Source organism: Sceloporus undulatus, chromosome 7 (assembly GCF_019175285.1).
Source record: "Sceloporus undulatus isolate JIND9_A2432 ecotype Alabama chromosome 7, SceUnd_v1.1, whole genome shotgun sequence".
Lineage (NCBI taxonomy): Eukaryota > Metazoa > Chordata > Lepidosauria > Squamata > Phrynosomatidae > Sceloporus > Sceloporus undulatus.
In genome coordinates, this window is record NC_056528.1 from 15,307,479 (window position 1) to 15,324,588 (window position 17,110).

The following is a 17,110-nucleotide window of genomic DNA, read 5'->3' on the forward strand; positions in this document are numbered from 1 at the left end:
GTGTGACTTGCCCAAGTTCACCCAATGTGTTTCCATGACCAAACCAGGAATTGAACCCTGGTCTCCAGAGTCATAGTCCAACACTCAAACCACTAGACCACCACAAGCATCTTACACACTGTGACTTTGACATATCCATTCACTCAAGTTTATAAGCTCAGAAGACATGACACACAAGGAAAAGGAGATGGCAGCGGAGGAGGAGATTAAGTCCAATGGATTCTGGCCACTCTTCTGTCCCTTAGAAACCACAGCAGTGGCAGCTGGAACAAAAGGAGAGCATAGGCTGCCAAACTTGACATTTACAATTAATGGATGTGTAATTGACTCTTTTTTATTCAAGCAGTGGCTGCATTAATATTTTTTTTTTTCATTTTCATTTAGGTTTGAGGCCCGGAACAGAATATGGCATTGGGGTGACAGCTGTGAAAGAGGACAAGGAAAGTGGTCCAGCCACCATTAATGCTGGAACTGGTAAGAAAAGTCCTCCCTCTTCCTCTTCCTCTTCCTCTTCCTCTTCCTTCTCCAACATGACATCAAATGAACCAAAAATTCTGGTCAAGTGTCACTGGGCTTGAACCTGGGAAGTCACAGGTCTTAATTTCAGCTTCCATATTTTATAACTTAAAGTACTGATTTCAGGGATTCCTGTCAAGGTGAATACATTTTTCAGGTCTGGATGAAAGTAGTAAGGCTTAGTGCTGATCATTATATACTGGAGAATAACAAAGGAAGAGAGCAAAGAGTGGGTCATGATGGATATGCATGGCCAACCCAAGCTTCATATTATGGTTCTCCGAATCATTGCAGATCTTCCTACTTGACTGTGGCAAAATCTGGGCAAGGAAGCTGGTATATTGGAAGGAATGCTTCTAAAGCCACTGCAGATCAATATAGCTATGATTCTCTCCCTCTGATCCCCGTTTTTGGTGACTTGCACAATGCTGTGTCCGTTGGAGTGTCTTCTCTTGTCATTAGAGTCAAACACTCATCTCCTCCATCTTCAGTATCTTATGTGGGTGAACAATTTACAGTTCATTGATAATTCACTAGACAGGACTATTAAAGCCACCTCACCAACACAGCTTACAGAGCCACCCACATAATTCAGATCAAATTGATCTCAAGTTGTCCTTCAATGTAAAGATTAACTCTAGAGTTTGGACAGGCTTGCAGACATTTGCCAAACCAGTAAAATATATGTGTGGGTTTTTTTTTAATGGAAAAATATGGAGTTATAATATCACCAATAGATCTATGTTTCCAAATCGGGGGAGGTTGCTAAGCTCTTGTATGTAATAAACCATGCAAGTTCAGAGCATACTAGCAGCCTTTCCCCTTATATCAGCACATTGCTAATTGATGCTTTCTTCTGGAAGGAAGAAGCCACGAAAATGAGTCCATGGGCAGAGCATAGATTCTTCTTTGGTTTTCCCTTTCCATGATTTGGAGACAAGGTTGGCTTAGGCTAAAAGGCTCCTTTGTATCCATTCAAAGTGTTGGCCAACTGCTGGTTGTCAAAGGGCCAGTTCTGAACCACAAGCGTCCATCTGCCTACCATGGTATCTTATATTAAGGAGTGTGGTCCAAATGGCACATCCAATTTGAATCCAAGCTATGAGATCTGACAGAGGTTAGCTGTCTTGGACAAAATATAATTTTTTTATTGGCAATATTTATTTCAAAGAAAGAGTTCTTTCTCCTTGCAGATCTAGACAGCCCCAAGGATTTGGAGGTCACCGACCCTACCGAAACTACCCTCACCTTGCGTTGGAAGCGGCCCTTGGCCAAAATTGACCGCTATCGTCTTAGTTACCTGACTCCTTCTGGGAGGAGGAACGAAATAGAGATCCCTGCCGATAGCACATCTCACATCCTAAGGTCCCTGGATGCTGGGATAGAGTACACCATCAACCTTGTGGCCGAGAAAGGAAGGCACAAGAGCAAACCTTCAACAGTGACCGGTACTACTGGTACGTACCATTTTGGTCTCTAATTCCTCGATTAACTATACATTTTGTTTCTAGTGTTCCTACAGGGTTTTGGATGCTGAGCTTTTTCAAAGCGTCATTGCGGCGGATGCCCTGCCATGTGGCTGGATCTTCTATGCAACAATTGGGGAGGGAATACAAAACAGATTCTGAACATTGGCTTTACCGTATTGTCTTCTTTCTCTCCAAACCCAAAGCCTCATCTCCAGGTCTATGTGGCTGGAGAGGAAGTAACAAGACCACCGTTTCCCTAATGTACACATTTACAAGATGTGGATAAATAGAAAGATTAGAGCCTGGAGGTTGAATCCCCCTCCGTCAATTTTCTTTGTGTTAGATGTTTCAGCAGTAAAACAGGAACAAAGTGCTTTGAAGGGAGAGAAAACTGGCATGGGCAAGTGATTGATGCCATCTGGAGTTTTGTGTCCATGTCTTTCCATCTGTTTTCTGGAACCCTGAGCTGAAAAACATTGAAAAGCACCCCTCTTTCCCCTCTAAATTATATTATACAATACTTCAGAATTTCCTCTTTGATGGCGCATATACAAACCGCAAGGGAAGTGTGGAAATATATTCAGCCATGTTGGCCTTGCTTGCTGCAAAATACAACACAATCCGAAAGGCATTTTTTACAGTAACTGTTACCAGGTATCCGTTTCCTCGTTTGGTTGGTTTGTGAGCGGAAGCATCTCTGTTACATATAATCCTGGCATCTGGAGTAAGACGAAAGTGATTTCGAAAACAGAATAAATATAGAACTCCAAAAACATTTATATCCATTTCTGCCCTGGCGTTAGTTGAGCCAGCTGTATATAGTGGCTTGAGCGATTGACTACAGCTCTGGAGACCAGGGTTCGAATCCCCATTTAGCCATGGAAATCCAATGGGTGCCCTTCAGCCAGTCACATCCTCTCAACCTCAGAGAAAGCAAAGATAAACCCCTTCCGAATAAGTCTTGCCAAGAAAACCCCATGATCGTTTCACTGTAGGGTTGCCATAAGTTGGGAATGACTTGAATGTCATAACTGACATTATCCTTTTCTTCTCCAGTGAGAATGAGCTATGGATGCTAGCATCATGCATTTTGAACTATGAGCTATGAATACTAGCATCATGCATTTTGAACCTTTCTAGCTTTACTCCCAGATCTGATTTTGTGTAATTTGGATCATGGAAGCAGATGATGCATTTTAACAATTTGCTGGGTAATAATCCCAAAATGTGCGTGCTGTAAATCACCAGGAGATGTCCACATAAAAGAAATGTTTAAGTACCTACAGAAAGCTCTCTCTCCCCGAGAAAGTGTGGAATACATTATAACCTCACAGGCAAAGTCTCTTTTCTTCTTGGAGAGCTATATATAATGGGAGGGTGCACAACTGCACAAAGCTTTTATCTGCTCCCAATCTATCTCTCCCCTTGAAGATGATGGATACCCAGACCCTTCCAAGAAATGCACAAGGCAGTTTGAACCAAAGCCATCCCAAGAGCCCCACTGTGTGGTCTTGAAAAAGCTGGGCTTTTTTGGAATCGGCATCCAAGCCCTCCAAGGCTTGTTTCTCTGTACTTCTCAGTCCAGGGTTATTTTTTGACACTAAGGTCTCAGCATTGAAGTGTCAGTCAACACAAAAGCTCATGCATCAAGGGCAGAGCAAGGTTTTTGGGAGGGAGACCTCCCTCTCGCTGCCGGCTGGAGTCGTTCTTGTCCTAGCATATAAGGATCAGAAGGATCTTTCAAAGAAAGGCCCCAAGGATGGTAGGATGCATCTCAAGAAGCCAACGCTTCCCTCATTTCTTCCTCTAGGATGGGTGAGAAGCTTCCCTTCCTGAGCCAAATTGCATGAGGCATATCATTTCATCTCTCCTGCCCTTAAATGACCCAAAGCTTCTTTATATTCCTAGAGGGAAGCTCATGACCTGGTCATCAGGCCATGAAAAAGCTGCCTGAATAACCCAAAGCTGGTCTTCTCAGCTGGCTTCTTTGATGCTTAGATCCCTCAAAGGCATCTCATGGAAGCAAATATAAGCATAGTTTGAAAGCTGTGCTCCCAAGAAAATAAGTTACTGCTTTCTCTGCCTAGACAAAAGTACCTGTCTTGCAGAGCATAAATAAGAGATCTAGCATCATGTAGTGCTTTGAGCATTGGATTACAGTTTCTTTCCATCCCTAGCCATGACCCTTATCTTTGAGCTATAGGAGGGTTGGTTCCCTTTGCATCTCACCTTCTTCTGTTTTGTAGATCCTTAACACCAATTTGTTGGGTTTAAAGATGAACCCTATGCACATCAAAAGTGTTTACATCCACCTTTGGGGATAAAAGGGATGGCAATATGGAATCAATAGAATTGTGTCCCACAGCCAGCGCCCTATGAAACCTTCCCTTCTAGCAGAATTCCCCTCCATATTAGAAATAGCAGTGAGAAATTGCACTGGAATTCCTTTTGGCATTCATATCCTCTGGAGAAGCAGCATGTGCCATATATAGAGAAGGCAGAAGCCTAAGCTGCAGGCTTCACTTAGGGCAGAATATAATAAATACAGGAATTTCACTTTTGGAAGGAATGTTTATAGCCCCGTATCTGTTGTTCGTCCAAGAAGCTCTCAACTCCCGCCTGTATTTATTCTTTATTAATCTACCTGCTATGTCTGGCTTCTATCCCTTCATCTCAGCCTCTGCATCTCTTGTATTTATTATATTTCTGTGTGTTTCCTTCTTTTTGGAGGTTAAAAATCTCCGCAAGGCTCTCTGTCGATGTTCATGCTTCCATCACTTTGACTGTATTCTAGAAAGGGACCATATTAGTAGGAATCATGCATTCAAGAAGAAAAGGCAAAACCACCCCTCCATTTAAACATTCTTTCCAAAGCTGCTCAAAGTAGCAATAGCTATAGCAATAGATCTCACACCCACTTTCCAGGTTTTCTATTTTGTTTTGTGACATTTTTGGTCGGTTGCATGACCCCAGATGTGCCACAGCTGCACAACCTTGATGCAACTGCATGATGACGATGAACTCGATTGCATGCCCATCTATGAGCAAGATGTGCTCATGACTAACCAAAGCGCATGGCGTCTGAATAAGCGTTGACATTTGGCTTCGGATTTAAGGGACGTTTTGAGATGTCATTATTCCTGCAAAGTCGGTGTATGTTGTCTCTTGCCGGTAATGTCAACTTGCTTAAATGTCACAAGAGATGAATAGACGTCAAACCCAAGCCTGGCGTTTGGTTTCTTCTCTCCTGTGACTTTTGCATGGATGAACATTCTTGTAACCCAGCGGGATTTTTATTCTGTTTGGAAAGATACGTTGTCACAGAGATGGGAAACAAGTGGTGATGTTGTTGGATTGCAACGTCCCACAGCTTTACCCAACATGAGAAATGATACGAATATCAAGAACTTATTGTGGCTTTTCCCATTCTCCAGAAGAAAGGGTGTCTTAACTCTCCATGGAGAAGAAAGATCAACCAAAGCAAGGTGTTTTACATTTTTGGACTTGCAGAAACAGCAACAACAAAACATTGTGGGGGCGTACACAAACAATGCGAAGGAATCTTGAATTTGAGAACAAGTTCACAAAAGATTTACATACCTAGTTGAGGGTGAGGGATGATGGGAGTTGCAGTCCTATAGCTTCTGAAGGACTATAATTTGCCCAGCACTGCACTAGGTAACGGTACATGTCCCCATCTTTATCTTTTGGGACCCTTGACCATTGCCACCTCTTGCAGAGGACAATATCACAAAACTTTCCTTCAAACCCTAAACTAGCTTGCTGTGTTCAAATGTGGAAGACGACGCAATCATATTTCTAGCAACTTCCCTCCAGTCCACTTGGTTTCTGAAAACAAAATGAAGAGAATAGCAAAATATCTTCATCCAGTCTTGGTCATTGGGATGATTCTTTTTTTGGAATGATGATGCATGAACGTTTGCAACCCTGCATGCTCTGGAGACATAGCATCCATTCTCTTTCCTAGGGAGATGATGCAACTGCTATTGACAACTTGCTTGCAGAAATAGCAGTTACCCAACCGCTGCATGCTTATAGAATTTGTACAGAAGTCATGTTCTCTGTGTAGAAGGAATGGAGCTGATGAGGAGCAGAACCAAGTTTCCACGTCAGGAGGATGGTGAAACCACTTTCGAGTCATTGCAAAGTAGCCCTCCATAGTGTTGAACTCTATCCCCTCCAGATGTGATTAGTACCTTGAAAGTTTGGAGTGAGAGTGCTGCCACACTGCAGAATTAGTGCAATTTGACAGCAGTATATCTCCCATGGCTCCATCCTATGGAAAACTGCAATTTGTAGCTTGTTGTGGCACCAGATCTTTCTCTGTCGAAGGCAACATATCTCACAAAACTACAAATCCCAGCATTACATAGCATTCAGCCATGGCAGTTAAATGGTGTCCATTAATTCTGCATTGCACAGGCAACCTAAGAGTCAGAGCAAATTCACCACCCAACTAGCCTAGGAGTCACCAGCTGTACCATATCGCCTTGTGCCTCAGCCTACAACAGTGGTTCCCATCATTTGGTCCTCCAGATGATTTAGACTTCAGCTCCCATAATTCCTGATGGTTGGCCAAGTTGGCTGGGGCTTCTGGGAGCTGAAGTCCGAAACAAATGGAGGCCCAAAGGTTGGGAACCTCTGGTCTATAAGAAAGTGCCAGGCCAGCCTTGGCTCCTTACCTGTCTCTGAATTGTGCTTTGGAGGTAGGTAATGAACAGAGCTTGTGCTATATCTTCAAAGGACACACCAGTTCAGGGAATGCCATTAGCATCAAAGCCTCTTCCATGCCTCTGCATTCTCAGCTTGGCTCATTACCACATTGCCGTAATAGTTTTGGATCTGCAAATATTGAATTCTTAATAGGCCCTGGGAAGCATAATTAACGCTTGTCAAACAATTTCAGGGGAGAGCAGTGCCCCAAATTGCCTTTGAGGTCCTGTGACTTAATCTCACCATCCCGCCTGCTTTCTTGGCTGTGGTTATTCAGTCTCTTCTGGAAACCTGATCCTACAATTCCCTCATAAAGGAAAATCGATAGGAGTCGTGTGTGTAAGCGAAAGGGAGACGGGCTCATAAATACCTAATGGGCTGCAAGTGGAACTCATTAATGAGAAAGCCCCAGTTTTACGAAGCCTTGGCTCTCCCCAGCTACGTCGGCTTGCAAATCTGATTAACCAATTGGCTCTCTGTCCTTCTCCAGAGGAGGAACCTGAGCTGGGGAATTTATCAGTCTCCAAAGTTCACTGGGATGGATTCCAGCTCACCTGGACCGCTGCGGATGGGGCCTATGAGACCTTTGTTATTCAGGTGCGGGAGTCTAACCTGCCAGAAGATGCAAGGAATCTCACCGTTCCAGGTGGCTTACGGTCTGTGGATCTCAGTGGCCTCCTGCCAAACACTCTCTACACCATCAGCCTTTATGGTGTCACTCAGGGCTACAGAACCAAACCCCTCTTGGTTGAGTCTACCACAGGTATCTCCTTTTTCAATCCCTTCTCTTTATTCAGGTTCCTCCTTTCTTTGCTTTTCTTCCTTTGCAGAAAGAGTCCGTCTCCATCCAATTTCTGGACCGGTTGTTTTGGCAGCTTTCTAATGATTGTTTCTTCTAGCTTGGAGGTTTCATCTCCTACGAATGGCTAAGCTTTGCAATGGCTTGCTGGAAAGATCGGGAGGGCCACCAATGTGCATGCTCTTTGGTCCCTGTTTTTCCCCAATAGTAAAAATATCAGAGGAGGTAGAACCAGAGCTCAATTTATCCATCTGTTTTTCTTACTCAAAGATCATAAATAGCAGAACACAACTTCTCAGTCCTAAAAGGAAAGGAACTTTGCAGGACTCTAGATGGAAGTAGCTTCTTCTGCCATTGAAAGCTCTAATCCTAAACCTTTGGAGACCTTACACATGCCCAGAGATGACTAATTTTATAGATATCTTCTGAAATTTTAAAGATAACTGACCCAATTCTCTCCCTTTCTCATCCACACACAAATCACTGCGATCCTTGACCCAAAACCTTTCTTTTCATGATTAAATCTGTTTTGTCCCCAGTTCCCTTTGTGGTTCTTTGGAGAAATCCTTGCGGCATCGATAATGCATTACAAATCTGATTCTGCAGATAAAACCCCAGAGTCACCATTAGAAAACAGGCACCTAGAAATTGAACCCGCTCCTCCTTGCATGCAGCTGTGCAGTTTCTATCAGACCGTTTGTTTTAACTTGCCATGCCCGCATTGTCGTCAAAGGACCTTATGAGGGAACATTTTCTCTTGGATGCTTTGGAGTTGTCTCCTCCGCCAGGCTGTCCATACCTGCTGCTTTGCAAAGACTCTCTGCTTTTGCTTCTCCCTTGCCAATTGAATTGTATGTCTTTATTTTATTCTGCTTTTCTCCCAATATGGGGTCCTCTTCTTTCTCGCTTGAGCTGGTCTCTCCATTCCATCTCCTGCTTAACAAACTGGAATAAAACTGGAATGCAAAGAGAAGTTGATCCAGTTCTCTTACATACAAAGGAGTAAATGTTGTTTCCCTTCTTCAGCCAAAAAACCAGACGTCGGTGATCTAACCATTTCGGACATTACCCCTGAGAGCTTCAACCTTTCCTGGACGACCACCAATGGAGACTTCGAGATGTTTACAATTGAGATTATTGATTCTAACAGGTTGCTGGAACCCAAGGTGTTCAATGTCTCTGGACATTTAAGGACTACACATATCTCAGGGCTGTCCCCCAAAACCGATTTCATTATCTACCTCTATGGAATGACTCGTGGTTTCCGATCTCAGACACTAAATGCTGCAGCAACTACAGGTATACGATCTGTTCTACTTCATATGCTAACATGTGCTTTCTTTCTTCCACAGCCTTCTTTCCAGGACCTTATTGATGAACATTTGCTTGTGCTTTCTGTTGCCTTATAGCCAAAGGTGAAAACATGCCATCTAAATGTAGACAACCACATCTACAAGAAAACAGTTACAACAGTTGAGGATTTCAGTTTAGGGGAGAAAGGGAGAACAGGAGGAATAATGAGGGATATGATGGAGGTCTATAAAGTCAGGTGTAGTGCCCTCATAGCAATCCATGGTGGAACCATATTTGGAATAGTGCACATGGTTCTGGTCACCACACCTGAAAAAAACACCACATTGTAGACCTGGGGAAAGGTGCAAGAGTCTGGAGCAACACACTGCTGTGAGGAAAGGTTACAATACTTGGGTATGTTTCCCTTAGAGAAAAGGTGAGAAGGGTAGACATGATAGAATGATGTATCTCATGAAGAAAGTAGATTCCTCATCTCTTCTGTCTCCCACCCGTTTTGTACCCAGCTTTTAGAAGCATTGCCAATGTTAATCCAAAGGTGTGTGTTTTTTGTCTCTTTCCTCCTCATAGTAGCTGAACCACTGCTTAGCGAGCTGACAGTTTCAAATGTCACCTCTGATGGACTCTTCCTCACTTGGAAAGCACAGGACTTTGCCTTTGACCATTTTCTCTTAGAGGTTAGAAACGTCAAGAACCAGTCTCTGGACTCCCAGATGCACACAGTGCCAGGGGACATCCGGAACATTGTTCTCTCCAGTCTAAGACCAAGCTCTAGTTATAATCTCCAGCTTCATGGCCTGGTTGATGGGCAAAGTAGCCAGACCTTGACAGTTCTGGCTACCACAGGTATATCTTCTCCGATATCTGTTGTTTCTCTCTTTTGCTGTAGTCCCCTCTTTCTCATCCTGTCTTCTTCTGGAATTTGAAAGAGGTGCCATTTCGTGGAATCTGATCGCACTTGTGCAGGAGAGCAATGTGATCACATATGTCCCCACAATTAAGGAAATTCAATGTCTGGAACCCTGATCGGTTCTTTTATATATGCACACGCATCGATCTACATCATCTTCCTCTTTTCTGTGTGCATATATAGACATGTGCCTGGATACTATGTACATATATGTGTGTATATAAATGTATGTATATGTACTTATTCCACTCGACATCTTTCTGGAACGTCTACAAACCTAATCTGCATCATTCTGCTCTTGCCTTCTTCTCTTTTTCCATTTTGCCTGCCTGGTCTTTCTCATCATGAGGTCTGGATAATCCAAGACTCTTGACTTTGTGGGAAGCAGTTCTTTGCATGTAACTTTTTCTTTCATGAAGTGGTCTGAAGAGCAAACGGCTTCCACTAATTTTAGGAGAATCCTCAGGTCCTTGTATTTTCCAGTCTTTCAATATATCACCCAAAGAGGGGTGCATGAAGTACATTCTGACTGGCACTTTGCAGATCAAATGAGACCAAGCCAGTTGTTGGAATGGAAAATAACACCCTTTTCTTTCTGGAGGATCAACCTGGATGGCTGTCACTTCTACGTTTGTCCTCAATTTCTTAACAATTAGGATCCTAGCGCATCTTCTGGGGTCACTAGAGGATTTGGTCAACAATGGGTATCTCAAAGCTATTGAGGTCTTTTTACATCTTGTCTCATGAGATGCTCTCAACTTGCATTGCATGGAGAGGCCTTTGAGACCCAAGGGCTCTGACTGTCCTGAATGCCAACGCATGCTTTGAGAATGCTCAAACAGAGCACATGTGCAGAGGAAAACCATTTCCAGTTTGCATGTCAGTCTGACGGAACCATGTTTGTTGTCTGTCTTCCGATGTATTCTCTCTCCTCTTCAGAGGAACTTGCATTCTTGCTGAACTAGTTTTCTTCTCTGGGTCATGAGAATCATGGCAGGGAAACATGTGAACACTGCTTGTCACTGTTTGGCAGCATGAAGGCAGTTCAAGCATGTGTCCTTAATTGGGGTCACTCAAGCATCATTTACACCATGAGCATCATTGAAACCGCTCACTTCCAGCTTACACCCATTTCTTTTCCCAAGCCAACATCCCTTCTCTGTTACCTTAGAGAAGGGGAATGGTCATTTTCCATGACTTTAGATGGCATCCATATGACAATACTGGGCTAGAAGGGCATGGGTGCATGCATTCAGTTTCAATGATCATTGCCACATTTCTAGCTGTTGATTGCCCAACGGGAGGCTATGGGATGATCCATGAAACCTTTATTGTTTGCATGAGACACATCCCTCAGTGTTTGGCCATACAGCTTTCCCCAATAATGTCTGTCTCTTTCCCCTTCTCTCCAATTTATGTCCCTTCTCTTCTTCAGAGGTCGACCCACAGCTGGGCATGCTCACACTCACAAATGCTAAAGTCAACACCTTCAACCTCTCCTGGACTGCAAGGGATGAGCCTCTTGCCAAGTTGGCTGTAAATGTTAGAGATTCCTATCTGCCTCTGGAGCATCTAAAACTTTCTGAGTCAGAAGAAGCTCCCGAAACGCTCATCTCAGGCTCAGTAGATTATACTGACTATGACATTAACATTCAGGGCACAACCACAGATGGGGGGCAATCTGATCCCCTCGTCTCTCTGGTGATGACAGGTATACATTTAAAAGTAATTGGGTCTTTTGGTTTTGTTTTATTTTGCTCCCCCCCTCCCACAATTATGTCCTCCCAATAGCCCTTTTGTGACTAACAACAGAGTTCATACCATTATGGTCTACTGTTTCTTCAAGTGCTACAGACCACAGGTCCAATGATGAAGTACGCTTGTAAGGAAAAGTGTGCCAAAATCAGAAGCATCATGCAGGACAATATTAACTAGTGTTGTTCTGTAGCAAGGATGGAAATTATGTACCCTATGGGCCACATGTAGCCTACAGTGCTCTGTCTGTAACCCCTGGATTCCTAATAATAATAATATTAGCCACTGTTTCGGTCCTCCTGGATCTGGAAAAAAAAGTCTCAAAACTGTGAAACAATAGAAATTAGGTTTTGTAAAATTATGGGTTTCAATCCATGGCATCTGAAAGAGCCAAAATAGAGCTGGGTACACCAAAGAGGTCCTCTATGATTGTCCACCTCTTCAAATGGACCCTCTGTGGCTCTCTACCTCTTCAAATGAAAAAAAGAGCCTAAATCTTGTTATTTCCAACTATACTAGATCCATTGAAGCAACTGGATTTACTTATGAGTTAACTCAGCAATCCACAGTTGTTTCAATGGGTCTGCTTTGGTTAATTCCAACCCAAGAGTGTTATGATTCTATGCAGGCACCACTGACCACCTCACAGGGTTTGTGTGTGGATGATGTGGGTTATTCACACCGTCATTGGAGATGCTCAGTGCTGCAGATACTATCTGTATGAACCAACCCTGGATCTCTCATGTGTGTCTTTCAAACATAACACTACAGTAGATGCCAGTTCCTACACTCCCCTCCAAAATCTGTACTTTATATCAAGTTGACCACCTGACCACATCTAACTTGGTTTTTCCCCACACCTTTCCCTTCTTTCTAGAGTCTTTGCCCACACTGGAAAACCTCACTGTCTCAAATATTAACCCATACGGATTTACAGTCTCCTGGATGGCATCAGAGCATGCCTTTGACAGCTTTCTAGTAGTCGTGGTGGATTCTGGCAAACTGCTGGACCCCCAGGAGTTCCTCCTTCCAGGAACTCAACGTCAGCTGCCTCTTAGAGGTCTCATTACTGGCATTGGCTATGAGGTTATGCTTTATGGCTTTGCCCGCGGTCGCCAAACAAGACCTTTAAGCGTTGTTGCTTTCACAGGTATTTTTCTTGCAATCTCCTCCTGCCTTGCTTTGTCCTTGCTCACTCTCAACTTCTCTGGACGATCTTTCATTCCATCCCCATTTGCCAAACATTCATAGCTTTCCTCATCACCGGCTCCTGATGCATCAACTAACATGATTCCATCCTTCTCTTTCTCTCTCTTTGAGATGTTTACTTCCTGTCTTTCAGAGGACCACAATGCAGAGCAGAAGAAGCTGTGTTGAAATTGATGTGTTCCGTTGTCTTTGCTATCCTAGCCAAAGGATAGTCTACCATATACTTTTATTTCTATTAATTCATATTTACTTATTTATTCTGCTTGCACTTCTCCAACTTTGAGAAAGCAGCTTGCATGAGGGGCATGCAAGATGGTGCACCTCTCATCCTGAACATCAGTCCATCAAGCCTGCACTTGGGTAACTTCAACATGTCCTTTAGAAGTGCCTTGTGGGCTAGGATGAGTTGCAAATGGATGAGATGCATGGAACTTCAAAGCTGATAAAGTAATTAAACTGGAGTACCCCAGTTCCAAATCCAACACTCAATCCATTAAGACTACCTTAAGATCCACCACCATCTTCTCTCCATTGGAAAGCTTTGGCGGTGGCTTTAAATAGAGGATGAAGCCGGTGATAGCACTGTTCTCTTTTAAGGAGGAACTATCAAGCACTTGAAGTATCCTTCAGCAGCACAGATGTCAGGCATCTCTGGCTTTCATATATCTGATTCTCCATGGCGTTCCCATGCATAGGATTCATGCGCACTATAAAGCCATCTGAAGCATTCTCGAGTCTTAATCAAGCTGTGTGTTTTTTATCTTCATTGTAGGCAAAGATATCCAGCTACATTGAGCATTCTTGGAAACAATTTTGTTTAACGATTTTATGTTCCACCTGTCTACTGTAGAACTCAAGTCAGCAAACATAGGCTTCCCATTAAGAGTAGATTAACCAGACTGAAAACTGCTTTTAGTGTCAGTAAAACTGATTATCATCTTCTTTCAGACTGTACAGTGGAAGCTTGGTCATTCTCTTAAAACAAAACTTGGCTGTACTCTTTCGGGATACATTGCGCACCAATAGCACTTAGTATCTGAATAGAAGAGTGCAAGTGTGGATTTCGCTTCAGGTGTGGAAGTTGTATTGACTCTTGCAGAGGAAAACTTGCAAGTCTTTGAATGTGAGATGTCTATACTATTGTAGCCATCTAACCAGAATATGTGGGTTTATATCCCTTGCCATCCCTACCTATTCTGGGTTTTATCCTTGCCATAGTCTTAGCATTTCTGTTTGTAGAAGATCTCAGTGGTTCTCCTATATAACTATATTTAGCTGTAGGTTTAATTGGATTCTGGATTTTACCTTTACTATCTCTTCCTATCTAGCTCTGTCAAGTTAAACAGAAGGCCAAGTGACAAAGATACAGCTATCTTTGTAACAGACAGCATCGTAAACTGTGATACTAGGGTGACAGTTTCATTTAACTTCTTTCACCTAGAAGGACAAAAGCAGTGGTTCAGTGGATCAGATTAAGGCTGAAATCCTGCTGCGTTTTGTTGCAAGCAATGTCCTTTCCAAAATACCATCTCAAATGCATGAAGCTGTTTAAGTATGTGTGCATGTTGTTCATTGCACACAGTATCAACTGATGATCTGTAGAGGCAAAATAGATATCACAAACTAAGCATTTGTCACCCCAAGCAGAATATATTTCACCAAACACAGTTCTTCATCTATGGTGAGTCACATGTAGAGAGATTTCCAAGAACTGAATTGTTTGGTCTAGTGATGGGCCACCATTTGATGCTGGCCTTGGAGACTATGGCCACCATAGTCCAGTTCCAAGTTTTGGTCCATGGAGAAAGTTAGTTTGGCTCAGATTTAGGAAAGACTTAAGATAAGAACTGTTCTTCTCTGGACTTTGTGCAGCTCAGAATATACCTGTTCATAGGAACTGGAATTATAGATTTCCATGTGACACCACAAACTCAGTTGCGTTCATCAAATGTCCAACATGTGCAGTGAGAATCAAAGCAGATAGAAGGATGGACATAAGCATAGATATTTATGTACAGAAGGACAGATCACATTAAGATGTGATTCAGAATGGAAGATGCAAGTTCTTTGCCATTGTTTTGGGCATATTTCTTTTATTAATCAGATTGGCAGAAGGTGAAGTGACTCCAATGGAAGACAGAAAACCAGTGAACGTCAAGGCTTACTACCAGCATGTTTAATATTGCATGGCAGAGGGAAGGTGGTTTATTTCTTTGTACATCAGGGCTGCTTGGGGGTTTCTGGGAGAGTGACCACACCTTCACCCACATCTTTGGTTTGGACTGTGCCTTGCTTTCAACCTCTCAATGCATTTTCTTCCTCTTTTGGATAGCCAACCAACTACTTCCACTTCTATGGAACTGGGGCTGGAACCGTCACATCCTGACCTGACTTGAGCCAGATTTCTCCAAAGTGGCGTTTCCATTCTTCTTCTCTGTTTCTTTCTTCTTCTTTTTTGTAAATAAATAACTAACACCCCCATGTTTCTCCTCCTTTTTTCCTTTTATTTCCCCCCTTCCAATTTCCAGAAGCAGAACCAGAAGTGGACAACCTGCTGGTGTCCGACGCAACCCCCAATGGTTTCCGTCTCTCTTGGACAGCAGACGATGGTGCTTTTGACAGTTTTGTTCTTAAAATCAGGGATGCCAACAGGCTCTCGGACCCTCTGGAGCTCATTGTACCAGGCCATGAGCGCACACAAGATATAACAGGGTTGAAAGAAGGCACTGAATATTACATTGATCTCTACGGAGTAACCAGTGGACGGCGTTCCCAACCTGTAAATACAATAGCTATGACAGGTATTATCTGTTTCTAATGTGACAAAGAACAGAAAGGCTTGATCTGTCCACTTGCATGTATGTGTGTATGTGTGTGCAAGCATGTGTCTTCCACATCTCTCTCTACTCAGTAATTTGGAGTGCAATCCACAGACAAATCCAAACTGAAAAGATAAGAGCCACCTTACACAATTCTTCCATCTACATCTTTTGGCCATTGTGCGAGCCCAATGTTGGCTGTAAGTCCTGGATCCTCTTATTAGGGCCAACCAAAGCACACTCCTGAAACCAATTGTATTCAATGCATCTCCTTTAACTGGGGCTAGCAATAGGATTCAGGCCTAAATTGGTACCTCTCACAGGTTGCCTCCATAGTTGAAAGTATGGAAATGGATACTAGTTGCCCTTTCATATCACACACTTATAGTGCTATGCTTCCACTTTACTTGGCATGGTTGCATCCCATGTTACCCTGGGGTTTGTAAACTGGTGAGTCGCAAGAGATCCATGACTGAGATATGAAATGTCTTATGAAACTGCTAAATCCCAGAATCCCATAATATGGAGCAGTGACATAGCCGGGGGGGGGGGGTCCATGGGGTCCGGACCCCCCTTCCGTTAAATACAATTAATGGTGTGTGCCACCATGCTCAAGCCCCATTATAATAGTGGCACTTAATCTGGATGCCCCCCTTCCCAAAATCCTGGCTACATCCCTAGATGGAGTCATGGCATAGAATGTGTAGCATGAAAGGGCTCTGGTTTAGCATCTGGCATGAAGTATCCATCCATCTACTCCAAGAGTAGGCAAATGTCAGGGGTCAGGGACCAATTTCCCCACAGACCACAACCCCCATGGGCTGCATCCCCGGAACAAGTCCAAAAACCTTTGTTTTCGACTGCAGTCCCTCTCAAAACGTTGACAAAAAGCGGAGATTCAAACCCAGGTCTCCAGAGACAAAGTCCAATGCTCAGACCACAACACCGCATCCCCAGCTTCTTGTCCTTCTTGAGCAATCGTTCCTCCCCAAGTGAAAATGTCTGGGGAAATTCAAATTCAAGACAACATTATTACAACATCTCCCTACCTCTCCCAACTTTGTTGGTTGAACTTTAACTGGCACCTCTCCATAGATGCTTTTACTGTGGCTGTGCTTCTGGTCTTTGTCTTTTGGTGGCTAATGGACATCTCTTGTGTGGGCTGTTTATTTTGTTTTTTAAAAATTGGGGAGAAAATAATCAGAGTTGTTTTCGTGGCTGCTGTTGGGAGGAAAAAGTATTTACAACTGAACGGCTGAATGTAAACTTTGCAGTGCCAGGTTTTCTGGGGAAGCTGGAAAGCTCTTCCCCTCGGCTTGACAAGTCGGCTTTCCAAAATAAGTTTCCAACTGCAGCCAAGCAAACAAATCAAAATACAAGTCCTTAGCTTTAAAACTTGTAAACTTGAACGTCTCCGCTTTGCATGTGGTTTTATCATTAGCTACAAGTATGCAGAGGCAAAGAAAGCAGGGTTAATCTGTAGACAAATCCCCGAGATTAACATTGACTGCAATTTTTTAAACATCATGGCTGGAATTCATTAAGTCAGTTGCAAATGCGTAATCTTGAGTTATGTATTTGTGACTGT

The 17,110-nt window shown here is 43.2% G+C and overlaps 1 protein-coding gene across 4 annotated transcripts in view; it reads left to right on the top strand.

Annotated features, from left to right (window-relative positions):
• TNC (tenascin C) overlaps positions 1-17,110 on the top strand; it is a 53,245-nt gene that overhangs the window by 25,483 nt on the left and 10,652 nt on the right. The window contains exons 10-17 of one of the 4 annotated variants that reach the window (XM_042479148.1): positions 385-474; positions 1,710-1,973; positions 7,210-7,482; positions 8,545-8,817; positions 9,400-9,675; positions 11,175-11,450; positions 12,372-12,644; positions 15,232-15,504. In XM_042479148.1, the coding sequence (XP_042335082.1) occupies positions 385-474; positions 1,710-1,973; positions 7,210-7,482; positions 8,545-8,817; positions 9,400-9,675; positions 11,175-11,450; positions 12,372-12,644; positions 15,232-15,504 (1,998 nt within the window). The remainder of the gene's footprint in view (positions 1-384; positions 475-1,709; positions 1,974-7,209; positions 7,483-8,544; positions 8,818-9,399; positions 9,676-11,174; positions 11,451-12,371; positions 12,645-15,231; positions 15,505-17,110) is intronic. The other 3 variants (XM_042479149.1, XM_042479151.1, XM_042479152.1) reach the window with 3 other exon arrangements.